The 13,626-nt window shown below is 40.1% G+C and overlaps 1 protein-coding gene across 1 annotated transcript; it reads left to right on the forward strand.

Annotated features, from left to right (window-relative positions):
• The first annotated feature begins 12,805 nt into the window (after nt 1-12,805).
• On the forward strand, nt 12,806-13,222 carry LOC135231290 (protein HP-25 homolog 2-like). The gene has a single exon (XM_064285117.1). It carries the CDS (start codon nt 12,806-12,808, stop codon nt 13,220-13,222), a length of 417 nt encoding a protein of 138 aa, XP_064141187.1.
• Nucleotides 13,223-13,626: the final 404 nt, after the last annotated feature.

The following is a 13,626-nucleotide window of genomic DNA, read 5'->3' on the forward strand; positions in this document are numbered from 1 at the left end:
ACGCAAGAGCTGGACAATGAATAAGAAAGACTGAAGAAGAATTGACACCTTCGAATTGTGGTGTTGGCTCTCACTTTTGGTGTGCATCAAAGTCGGCCACGGGGTTTTAAAAAAATACAAATGTGAGGTCCATATTCAAGACATCCTGAATCAGAATCTTCAGGTATGGGGCCTGGGCATCTATATATTCTTTTAATTGATACACATGATTATTGCACACACCCTGGTTAAAATAATAATACTAGTACCACCGAGGTAGTAACAGGGTCAGCCGAAAAGAGGAAGACTCTCAACGAAATGGATTGACGCAGTGGCAACAACAATGCGCTCAAGCATAACAACTATTGTGAGGATGGCACAGGACTGGGAAGTATTTCGTTCTATGGTACATAGGGTCATTACAAGTCAGAACCGACTCGATGGCACCTAACAACAACAACAACAACGTTTTCAAGGTTCATCCAGGTTGTAGCAAGTATTATAACTTTATTTCTCTTTATGGCTGAATAAAATTCCCTTGTATGTAACTAGAGTTATTGTGTCTCAATGGTTAAGGGCTCGGTTGCTAACCAAAATGTTGGCAGTTTGAATCCACCAAGTGCTCCTTGGAAACCCTGTGGGGAAGATCTACTCTACCCTATAGGGTTGCTATGAGTCAAAATCAACTCGATGTATACTGGTAGAGTGTATGTAATTTCTGATAATGAAGAACTTCTGCTATTTTGATATTTGTTTCATCTGTGTCTTATGTATTTTTTGTCCCTCTTGTGGTTTCCTTTGTATTTACCCTGCTTGGGGTTCACAGAGCTTCTTTGATCTGTATAGTTGATTTTTTTAACCAAACTATGAGTTGATCAGTAAGTTGATGTCCTTTTACCAAAATCAGTAAGACACTATAGACATTTTCTTGCTTATTATGGTTGGTAGCAATTCAGGTCTGAGTTCACACTGCTTGGCTAGTATTTCTTCAAATACATTTCTGTCTCATCCTCTTTCTTACCTCTTTTTGCGAATCCAGTAGATGTATGTTAGACTTTTCTAATTTGCCTATAGGGCCCTATGCTCTGTTTCTTTTCTTTCGATCTTGTTCTCTCTCTTCCTCTGATTGGATGATTCCTGTAGATTTATTTTAAAGTCTACTGATTCTTGCTTTTATCGTGTCCATTTTGCTATTAATTCAATTGAAGGAAAAGTGTTGTTCACTGCCTTTGAGTTGGCCCCCAACTCATGGTGACTCCATGCACGATGGAATGAAACACAGTTCAGTCCATTCCATCCAACTGTTGTGATCCATAGGATTTTCATCGGTTAATTTTAAGATCAGCAGAACCCTCTTTCTAGTCTATGTCAGTCTGGAAGTTCAACTAAAGCCTGTTCAGCATGACAGCAACATGCAAGCCTCCAATGACAGACAGGTGGTTGCTGTACATGAGGTGCATTGGCTGGGTCTCCCGCATGGAAGGTGCAAATTCTACCATATTGAAAAGTACCAAAATTTCATTGTTTTTTATTGTTATTTATCTGTTGAAATTTCATCATTTTACCCATTATAATCATATTTCCTTTACCTAATTCAATATAAGCAGACTTGTTGGTGCAAGAGTTAAGCACTTGGCTGCTAAAGAAAAGTTGGCAGTTCGAACCCACCCAACAACTCTGTGGGAGAAAGACTTGTGATCTGCCCACATAAAGATTACATCCTTGAAAACCTCATGGGGCAGACTTACTCTGTCATGTGGGGTCACTATGAGTTGAAATACACTCAATGGCACCTAACAACAATAACAATGATTCGACACAGTTATAACAGCAGTTTTGAAGTCATTGTCTGATATTTAGCTTCTGTAGGTTTTCTTTTCCCACAACAATAGGTCATATTTTCCTGTCACTTTGTATGTTGAGAAAGCCCTAGACATTGTGAATGGTACATCATGGAGACCGGATTCTGTTCTACCTATCTACAGAGTGTTTATAGATTGGTTTTAGCAGACATTTAACTTGCTTAGACTCACGCTGAAGACATATTCTAGCTTGCAGTGGTTAGTAACTCAGATCTAAGTACACACTGCTTTCTGAAAACTCACTCATGTTGGTTGCTTCCCCAGTTATGACTTCAGTTCGAGTTTATCTGCTTTTGTTCACTATACAGAGCCATCAGGTAGTTGTGCTTATGTATTTTGTCCAGAGTACATAGGCATTCTGTTTAGGAGCTTCTGTTTATAGGAGGTTATTCCTCTATTATAGAAGTGATCAAATAAAACCATAATTAATCTGTAAGATGTTTCTGGTAACCTGAAGCAGGTACATATTGTACCACTCCCTGAAGGACACCTAAATAAAGAAAATAAAAGAGGAAGAGTTAATTAATTACCTTATTAACTCCTTAGCAAGTGTAGAAAACGTAGTTGATAAATTTGTCAGGCAGGGAAGTCAAAATTTCAAAGCAAGGAGTTGTCTGGAGATTTTAGGAGCAAGCAAGTGAAAAAGTCCCTGGTTCATGAATCAGAATATACACAATCTTTATAGACTTAGGCTTAGCAATAAATTGTCAGTCAAAATCATTTCGTCAATCTGGCCATGATTTCCTTTTCAGTACAATTACGCAGGTAGAATATAGAAGCGTGGGAGCATGACCCACACGGTTAGGCTCGAGAATAGGCCAGAGAAGAAGAAACAAATCAAAGTTCATCTGCTTCAGAGACCCAGCTTTGGCCATTAGCCGTACATAGTGAAAGCTGTGAGAATGAGTGGACAGAAGTTTCCAACATTGAATGCCAACTTTCCCTAATACCTTAGAGTTAAAATATAACCCAGCCATCAGCATCAGGAGAGACCAAAAATCCAAACATTTAGAACAATAGACTGAATAATCTCTTTGGCCCCAAACCTTGAAAATCAAGCGGGTAGGAGAGGACAAGGACAGCTGAAGAAACACTCAGAAAAAGACCTTCTATCCCTACTTCCTGATGCTTGAGGAAAGACTAAGAGTTCTCTCTGTGGGATTCTTGGGTAAGTTTATACATTAATGACTATCATAATGAAATAAACCAGGTATCTGAGTTCAGCAATCTTTTCAAACTATTTCCTTCTGCAATCCAGTTTATGTCTATACCAACCTCAGGAGACAATTTCACCATAAAACTGGACAAAGAAATAGGTTTTGTTTCAGCTTTGTCAGTGGATTTTGAAGCAGAAAGTGTAGTAACAGAAGCCAAATCAGGGCCAACATTCATATCCCCTTTATATAAACAACTCCATATTATAAAAATTCTCATAGAAGTTCTAAGCCATGAATAAAGTAGAGGGCAGATAGTGCAAAAAGTCATTATATTTTCTTTTGGAGAATGTATTAAATTTTAATACTGTAATGCCTGTAGTTCATATCAAACTTCTGTGTCCTGCACTGCAGAACACATTAATATATCCTGATTTTCTTTGTGCTTTTCTATATCTGCCTCTGCTTCTCTCTTTCTCTCCGCAGTTGGGATCTGCTGTGACTTCCTCTGTGTTTGACGGCTTTTTCCTTTGATTCCCTTTTCTGTCTCTCATTTGTCTTCTACATTCTCTGTACTGTTTCCTGCCCAGTCTCTCCTTGAACTCCCTCATTTTTTAACTGAGAATTATATGAAAATAAAGAACTTTTTAAAATAGAATATGTTGTGCTCAATGATTTAATTTGGAATTTTCAGAAATTATTTGAAAAGCAAAGTTCTATTTTTTATCTCTTCATTAATCCTCCACTGTCTTCTCTCTTTTCTTTTCCTCATTGCAACCCACAGAGTATTTTATGGTGATAAAGACACAGACACACATACACGCACACACACACACACACCACAGAATAAAATTGCGAATAGAGAAATACAAAAAGAAATAATACGAAATCTAAGACAAAAGGGATAATCAGAATGCATTTTTTTTCACCCACAGGCATTGCAGTGGTTTCTTAAAAAAAAAAAACCAAACCAAACCCACTGCCGTTGAGTCGATTCTGACTCATAGAGAACCTATAGGACAGAGTAGAACTGCCCCATAGTTTCCAAGGAGCGCCTGGTGGATTCGAACTGCTGATCTTTTGGTTAGCAGCCATAGCACTTAACCACTACGCCACCCACGTTTCCAATGGTTTCTTACGGCTGCTATATCAAAGTATTACAAACTGGGGGGCTTATAAGAACCAGAAATTTTTTGTGTCGTAGTAATCTTTAGTTATCTACTGTTGCCGTAATAGAATTACCACAAGTGGGTGGCTTTAAGAAACAGCAATTTATTCTCTCACAGTCTAGGAGGAAAGAAGTCTGAATTCAGGGCACAAGCTCCAGAGGAAGTCTTTCTGTCTCTGTCAGCTCTGGAGGAAGGTCTTTTTCATCAGTCTTCCCCTGGTTTAGGAGGTTCTCAGTGCAGGAACCCCTGGTCAAAAGTACACATTCTACTCCTGGTGCTTCTTTCTTGGTGGTATAAGGTCCCCTTGCCTCTCTGCTGGCTTCTCTCTTTTATATCTCAAAAGAAATTGGCATAAGACATGACCTAATCTTGTAGATTCAGTCCCACCTCATGAAAATTACTGCCTCTAATCCCATCTCATTAACATCATAAAGGTAGGATTTACAACACAGGAAAATCACATCAGCGACAAAATGCTGCAAAATCACACAATACTGGGAATCATGGCCTAACCAAGTTGACACATATTTTGGGGGCACATAATTTAATCCTTGACAATAGTCCTAGAACCTAAGAGCCCTAAATCAGGCTGTCAGTCATGTTGATTCCTCCTGAGGACTCTGGGGCAGAATCTCTTGCAGGCCTTTCTCCTAGCTTCTGGAGATGGCCAGTGATCCTGGACCTTCACTGGCTTGTAGATGCCTCGCTCCAGTTTCTGCCTCTCTCATCACACGTCTATCTCCTCTCTGATTCTGTTTCTTCTCCTCTTTTATAAGGACAGCATTCATATTGGCTTGGGACCCACCCTCCTCCAGTATGACCTCATGTTAACCTAACTGATGTCATCTTCAAAGACGTTATTTCCAAGCAATTTCACACTCACAGGTACAGGGGTTCAGACTTCAGCTTATCTTTTTGGGGGACACAATTCAATTCACAACAGGCATCTACACAATTTTCAAAGTTCAGTTGAAAAATTTGATTCATGATTTCTAGAGGAAAAAAACAAAGGTCAGGGTAAGGCATGGCCACTTATATACTTAAAAAAAAAAAAAAAAAACTTCCCCTTAAAAGAAAATGTCAATTCCTTGAGGGACTTATACTTACGTAAAAGTAAATAAATAAAATGCACCCAGGAGTTTTGATCTTCCAAGTGAAGTAATTAACCACTTTCTCAGTAACGTTTCTATAGAAAATTCCGTGCTGGATTTCAAATAATAGGTAATTATCGTGAGCCCTCCACTCTCCATACATACTGAGGAGCCCTGGTAGAACAATGGTTAAGTGTTTGGCTGCTAACTGAAAGGTTAGAGTTTTGAACCCACCCAGCAGCTCTGTGGGAGAAAGACCTGGTGATCTGCTCCCAGAAAGACTATAACCAAACTCATTGCCGTGGAGCCTATTCCAACTCATAGTGACCCTACAGGACAGAGTAGAACTGCCCCATAGAGTTTTCAAGTTTAAATCTTTACAGAATCAGATTATCACATCTTTCTCCTACAGAACTGCTCATGCATTTGAATTACTGACCTTTCAGTTAGCAGCGGAACGCTTAAGCAGTGCACCGCCAGGGCTCTGCAATAAGAACAGCAAATAATTATTGGGACTATTCCTTGTACCTAGAAGGCGTTCTAGACACTTTACTCAATATTTCTCTAACCCTTCCAAAAAACTCTCTTAATTAGTAGCTACAATATCCTATTTAATAAATGGGGAAAGTTAAGCTCTGAGAGACTAAGCAACTTGTCTAAAGTTATATAAATAAGTGAAATTTTTCCAACTCCTTTCAGTAGGCCATGCACTGTATTTACCAGTTTATTAATAATGACCACACCATTTTGAAAAGAAATTTGGTTTATAAAAGTCTGTAATTATTAGCATTTTATTAAAAAAAAAAACCTTGAATTTTTACAGTGTTAAAAAATAAAATTTCGACCCTAATAATTGTCTTAGTAATGGAGATATTAGGGTGACCAAGGGACACTTTGCAAGAACAACGACTTCTTCATTGGTAATACTTTCCTTCAACAGCATAAATGGCGACTAAACACTGGGACCTTGCCAGATGAAATACACAGGAATCAAATCGACTACATCTGTGGAAAGAGACAATGGAAAAGCTCAATAACATCAGTCAGAACAAGGCCAGGGGCTGACTGCAGAGCAGACCATCAATTGCTCATATGAAAGTTCAAGTTGAAACTGAAGAAAAGTAGAACAAGTCCACGAGAGCCAAAGCACAATCTTGAGTATATCCCACCGGGATTTAAAGACCATCTCAAAAATAGATTTGACACAATGAACACTAATAACCAAAGACCAGAGGAGTTGTGGAATGTCCTCAAGGATATCATACATGAAGAAAGTAAAAGGTCATTAAAAAAACAGGAAGAGAAAGAAAAGACCTATATGCATGTCAGAAGAGACTCTGAAACTTACTCTTGCTGAATCAAATGGAAGAAATGATGAGGTAAAAGAGTTGAATAGAAGACTTCAACGCGTGGCTCGAAAAGACAAAGTGAAGTATTATAATAACATGTGAAAGGCCCAGAGTTAGAAAACCAAAAGGGAAGAACACACTTGGCATTTCTCAAGCTGGAAGAACTGAAGAAAAAATTCAAGCCTTCAGTCGCAATACTGAAGGATTCTACGGGGAAAATATTAAATGACACAGGAAGCGTCAAAAGAAGATGGAAGAAATACACAGAGTTACTATACCAAAAAGAATTGTTCGACATTCAACCACTTCAGGAGGTAGTATATGATCAGGAACCAATGGTACTGAAGGAAAAGGTCCAAGCTGCACTGAAGGCATTAGCAAAAAACTAGACTCCAGGAATTGACAGAATACCAGTTGAGATGTTTCAACAAACCGTTGCAGCACTGGAAGCGCTCACTCATATATGCCAAGAAATTTGGAAGATGGATACCTGGCCAATTGACTGGAAGAGATCCATATTTATGCCTATTCTAAAGAAAGGCGATCCAACCTAAATTCAGAAATTATCAAACAATATCATTAATATCACACACAAGTAAAATTTTGCTGAATATCTTTCAAAAGCAGCTGCAGCAGTGCATCGACAGGGAACTGTCTGAAATTCAAGCCAGATTCAGAAGTGGACATGGAACCAGGAATATCATTGCTGATGTCAGACCAGTCCTGACTGGAAGCAGAGAATATCAGAAAGATGTTGTTTACCTGCATTTTATTGAGTATGCAAAGGCATTCGACTGTGTGAATTATAACAAATTATGTATAACATTGCAAAGAATGGGGATTCCAGAACACTTAATTGTACTCATGAGGAACCTGTGCATATCAAGAGGCAGTCGTTTCAACAGAAGAATGAGATACTGCATGGTTTAAAGTCAGGAAAGGTGTGCATCAGTGTTGTTTCCTTTCACCATACTTAATCTGTATGTTGAGCAAATAATCCAAGAAGCTGGACTATATGAAGAAGAATGGGGTGTCAGATTTGGTGGAATACTCATTAACAGTCTGCATTATGCAGATGACACAACCTTACTTGTTGAAGGTGAAAAAGACTTGAAGCACTTGCTGATGAAGAACAAAGACTACAGCCTTCAGTATGGATTACACTTCAACATAAAGAAAACAAAACTCCTGAGAACTGGACCAATAAGCAACATCATGACGAAGGGAGAAAAGATTTCATTTTACTTGGATCCACAATCAACACCCATGAAAGGGGCTGCTGAGAAACTAAATGACACATTGCATTGGGCAAATCTGCTGCAAAAGATCTTTTTAAAGTGTTGAAAAGCACCTTGAAGACTATGGTGGACCTGACCCAAGCCACGGTGTTTTCAATCACCTCATATGCATGTGAAAGCTGGACAACGAATAAGGAAGACCAAAGAGGAACCAATGCCTTTGAATTATGATGTTGGAGAAGAATATTGAATATACCCATGGACTGCCAAAAGAAGGAATAAATTGGTTTTTGAAGAAGTACAGCCAGAATGCTCACTGGAAGCAAGAATGGCAAGACTACATCTCAGGTACTTTGGACATGTTATCAGGAGGGATCAGCCCCTGGAGAAGAACATCATACTTGGTAAAGTAGAGGGTCACTGAAAAAGAGGAAGACACTTAAAGAGATGGATTGACACGGTGGCTGCAACAATGGGTTTAAGCATAATAACGATCATAAGGATGGGACAGGACCGGGCAGTGTTTCCTTCTGTTGTATGTAGGGTTTCTGTGAGTTGGAGCCGGCTGTACGGCACTTAACTACAAGAGACATTGATTCCAAATACAAATCCCTAAGAAAAGTAGAAAAAAAACTGTGTTCATTCATACATTCATCATGCGAGAAACTTTTATTTAGCATCTTTTATTTCTAAGGGCAATAGTAGATAACGTAGAGTAAGATAAGGATATAATAACTGCACAATAAATGCTTGTTGCACCAAAAGTCTCTTCTGTCCTTAGGTAGCTAATGGTCTGTTCCACGAAGGGGACAGATGTATAATTTGGTATGTCCAACTCTATAGATAATACTGAAGAATGTCTACATGACTGACTTTAAGGAGATTAAGGAAGATTTTCCAGAATGAGTGAAGTCAGAACTTGGTTTTGAAGAATAATTAGGAAAATGACTAGGTGTATAATAAATGAGTTTTTTTTAAGACTGTTATCCATGTTATCACTTAATTGAGCCCATGCTTTAATGTGTGGACTCCAAGTGCCTTATCATCATAAAGACAAGAAACTTAGACAACTTGTTTAAATATGGACACTGAGCAGTAGCAGGAGTCCCTGCATCCATCAGAGATAAACATTATGGGTGAGTAGCAACTTGGTTCTCATTATGTCTCATCTAGAGAGCAGCTGGGGCAGACTTTGATAACCTGGGATGATTATTCTCTTTCCTAATTCTTCTCTGGCCCGGTTAGAGCACTGATACTTGGGGTATTTCATGGACCTGTTGACCAATAACTGTTTACTTCTTGGGATGCTTAGGGTTTGCTTCCCTTTGACAGAGTAAGAAATGTTTCCCTTGTGAGCCATGGTATTCATATCCAGTCTCTGTGAACCTGTATTCACAACTCTTTTACTTTAGGTTGCTGGAATTGGGCCCTGCCTGTGCTAGCAGCCCTAGATGGTTTGGGGTCTATAAGAAGTCCTCAGTCCTGTAAAGAAGGACCCCCAGGACCTCCAAGTCCTAGAGGTCTGCCTGGCATAAAAGGTAAGACTATTTCACGTGCTCTATTTACCTCATTTGTTTGATTCTCTTTTAAAGAAATTTTTACAGGCTCAGTGAAATATCCAGGTGGCCCTGATGGCCAGCAACTGCTGGAACAAGTCATTCCATGGGAATAATGGTTAGAGAGTCTGATTTTCAAGTCTGATGGCACCTGAATTACCTGGGAGCTGTTAAGTCAGATGCCAAGACACATCCCATCCTTACTGAGGCAGAGCTTTAGGGATAGATTCGAGGTATCTATATGTTTAAACTGCCCTCCAGGTGATTTTGAATGAGTCATAATTCCAGCTTTGGTTGATTCATTACACATTTTACAAGGGTCAAGGAGACACACACGTATGCACACACATGTCATGCAGCATAAATGTAAAAAAGTGTTTAGTGAGAGAATTCTTCAGACAAATGAGTCAGGAGAATGTATTGTCCCTCTGTGATATTACCATTCTGTTGAGAAGGGTGTCAGCCTTGGCTATCCTTGAAGCATCAAGGAAAATATTCCAGTAGAGGGGCCTCACTCCCATAAATCTGTATAAAATTACAGGGAATTTTAGAAAGAGAGAAGAAATAGTTATCTGTGTAACAAAGAAGGCTACTTGGCTAGGGGAATAACAGTATTAAACTTGAGCTAAGCTAGAATTCCCATCCCAGTGTTGTATCTATCATTCAGAGAACCCATATTTTTCCAATGAGTAAACTCAGTTCTGCTCAGCCAAGTCATCAAAATAGGAAAGGTAAAGAGCCTCCAGGACTATCCACCAGGCTGTCCAAGAGAATGATGTCCTTTCCTAAATAGTTTACCTAGATTTCTCGTGTTCCTCTAAACCCTCTTTATCTCACATGGCTTAAGGACATAGTAACAGCACAACTCGACTAAGGCAAAGTCATAGAAGCTTCCTAGACATGCCCAAACACCTTGAGGGACTGAGTTACTGATGCTGAGGGCTGGAAACCATGATCTCAGGGTACATCTAGGTCAATTGGCATAACATAGTTCATAGAGAAAATATTCTACATCTTAATTTGGAGAGTAGCATCTGGAGTCTTAAAAGCTCACAAGTGACCACCTGATATATATCTTTGGCCCCATCCCATCTGGAGCAAAGCAGAATGAAGAAAACCAAAGACACAGGGAAAATACTAGTCCAAAGGGCTAATGGACCACATGAATCACAGCCTCAACCATCCTGAGCCCAGAAGAACTGGATTGTGTTTAGCTAACACACAGGCCACTCTGACAAGGATCAAAAGAGAGAGTCCCAGACAGAGCAGGAGAAGAATGTAGAACAAAACTTGAATTCACCAAAAAAAAAAAAGGCCAGACTTATTGGTCTGACAGAGACTGGAGGAACGCCTGATATTATGGCCCCCAGACACCCCACTAATTCCAAGCTGAAGCCACTCCTGAAGTCCATCTTTCAGCCAAAGATTAGACAGGCCTATAAAACAAACAGTAACACATCTGAGGAACGTGGTTCTTAGTTCAATCAAGTGTATGAGACCAAATGGGCAACACCCGCCCAAAAACAAAGACGAGAAGACAGGAAGGGACAAGAAAACTAGAGGAATGGACATGGGGAACCCAGGGTGTACAGGGAGTGCTGACACGTTATAGGGATTGCAACCAATGTTACAAAACAATTTGTGTATAAATTTCCAAATGAGAAACTAATTTTCACTGTAAACTTTCACCTAAAGCATGATTAAAAAAAAAAAAGAAAGGGAAAGAGAAAGACAAAGACAGTTGAGATCTAGCACATTTACACACAGTGGAAATATTGGTCAAAATACTTACCTGTCCCATGACTCAGTTCCCTCACTTCTAAAATGGTAGGTAATAATGCCTTTTACTCGTATTGCACTTACCAGTTACCAGTTGCTGCCAAGTTCATTCCAGTGCATGGCAAACCCACGTGTGTCAGAGTAGAACTGTGCTCGATAGGGTTTCCAATGGTTGATTTGGGTGGTGGTCAAGAACATTCTTGTTTAGTGGGCTTCATGTTGAATAAGGTCCATGGGTGAGCCTAAGGAACACATGGCCAGGTTCAAGAATCCCTGCCTTTGGGATCATGTTGTTGTGAAGTTTTCAAAGTGTTTCAGTTGTAGGTGGATAGTTATTTAGAGCCAAAGAGAGATATCCAGGTCCTTAATCCATGAGAATCCATCCATAATAGCAGTGTGCCCCCAGAATACAGGTACTGTCCATGGGTTGGCACACGGTGCTGACAAAGTAAGCACAGACATGATCGTGCCACCTGTTGGGATGCACCTGCTTGGGTGCTAGAAAGTTCATCTGCAGGGTTTGTAGAAGCGTCAGGATTCCAAGTGGTGCCGTGGTTAAAGCACTAAGTTGCTAACTGAAATGTTGGCTGTTCATACCCACCAGCCGCTCATTGGAGAAAGACATGGCAGTCTGCTTCTGTAAACACTACAGGCTTGGAAACCCTATGGCAAAGGGTTTGATTCATTTGGTAGAATGGCCAGGTAAGCCTGTGTTGCTGTGATGGTAAAAGCTATGCCACTGGTATTTCAAATACCCATGGTGAACAGGTTTCAGTGGAGCTTCCCAACAAAGACAGGAGGAAAGGCCTGGTGATTCACTTCTGAAAATTAGCCAATGAAAGCCTTATGGATCACAAGAGGACACTGTCCTACTTACTTCCTTTGGATGTATCATCAGTTGTTGAAGGAGGACATCATGTTTGGTGAAATAGAGGGCCAGTAAGGATTAGGGAGGGAGATCCTTGATGAGATTGATTGGCACAATAACCAAATGATGGAACTGAACCTGCTGGTGATCATGAGGACGATGCAGAACCGGGTAACATTTCATTCTGTTGCCATGAGTTGAAGTCGACTCAATGGCAGCCATCTACCTGTTTAAGTTCTTCTTTAGTTCTGACTGCATATACTTCCTTGATTAGTATATTCTTTCCCATCATCATATCCCAGTCTTCACCTTTAAATCTGTGTTTTAAGTAAGGGAAGCCTGTGGGCATGTTGTGAAGTAAGTTTGAAAGAGCAATTCATGAATTTATTCAAGAATTCATTTAGCAAACTCTTACAAACTGCCAACTCTATGCCAGACACTGTGTGGGGTGCTTGAGAAACACTATGGATGAAACCGCAGGCTCACAGTCCATCAGGAAACAGACATTTAGAGACGGATTATATTCACCATGGAAAGGACTGTGATACAATTAAGCACAATGTCCTGCTGCCACCACGGCACAAAGGAGAGAATATTACTGAATACGGGAGAAGCAAGAAGCACTTCCCAGGAGAGATGCTGTTTCAGTTCAGCCTTGAATTGGAAGGAGAAGTACATTGAGCATAAATGTATGATTTCAAGGTCACCTCATTCTGCCTTCTGTTTGTTTTGGAGTCTAGGATACCGCGGTTCCCCTGGAATGCAAGGGCCAAGAGGAGAAGAAGGAGGTGTTGAGAAGTGTCCATTCCCATCAATTTCTTCCTTTGCAGTGAAGCTGCGTGAACCTCTCCCGGTGCCCTTCCAGCCCATTGTCTTTGCAGAAGCCCTTTATAACCCTCAGAACCATTTCAATCTCTCCACTGGAATATTCACCTGCACTAGCCCTGGTGTCTACAACTTTGGCTTTGACATCGAGCTATTTCAGGGATCTGTGAATGTGGGTCTCATGAGGAATAGCATAGAGATCAGGGATAAGCAAGCAGAGGCCAAAGATGGCTATGAGCATGCTGCAGGAAATGCTGTCTTGCAGCTGAAGGAGGGAGACAGGGTCTGGCTGGAGTCTAAAGCAGAACCTAAAAAAGGAAGTACTCAAACTGTGTTCTTTGGGTATTTATAAAAACTGAGACGGGTGAAGAGTAACAGCACTCTTTTCGTTTTCAAGAAGTTCTGATTTTAAGAGCAAATCTTGCTTTCCCTTTTATCAACATAAATCCTCCAGCAGCATTGAGTAATGGGCATTGCATAAAATTAAGATGTACCTAGGTGACCAAAGTTAATATAATCCTGACAGTATGGGTTGGAATCGACTTGATGGCAACAGGTTTGGTTTGGTTGGTTTGTACCAGACTTAGGGGAAGTAACCTTCTCTGGAAATCAAAGCTGGAGAGGAATATGCCCAACTAGTTTGATGGCTGAGGCAACAGGAAATCTCCACTCATTTTCTTGACTACATCTGAAATTTCTGCTTAAACATCAAAAACCCTATTTCAAACTCCTCGCTCCCCGCTTTGATAATTAAGG

This window comes from Loxodonta africana, chromosome 4, assembly GCF_030014295.1.
Source record: "Loxodonta africana isolate mLoxAfr1 chromosome 4, mLoxAfr1.hap2, whole genome shotgun sequence".
Taxonomy (NCBI): Eukaryota; Metazoa; Chordata; class Mammalia; order Proboscidea; family Elephantidae; genus Loxodonta; species Loxodonta africana.

Excerpts from the sequence above, each read along its gene's own strand:
- LOC135231290 (XM_064285117.1), top strand. The coding sequence starts at position 12,806 with ATGCAAGGGCCAAGAGGAGAAGAAGGAGGTGTTGAGAAGTGTCCATTC.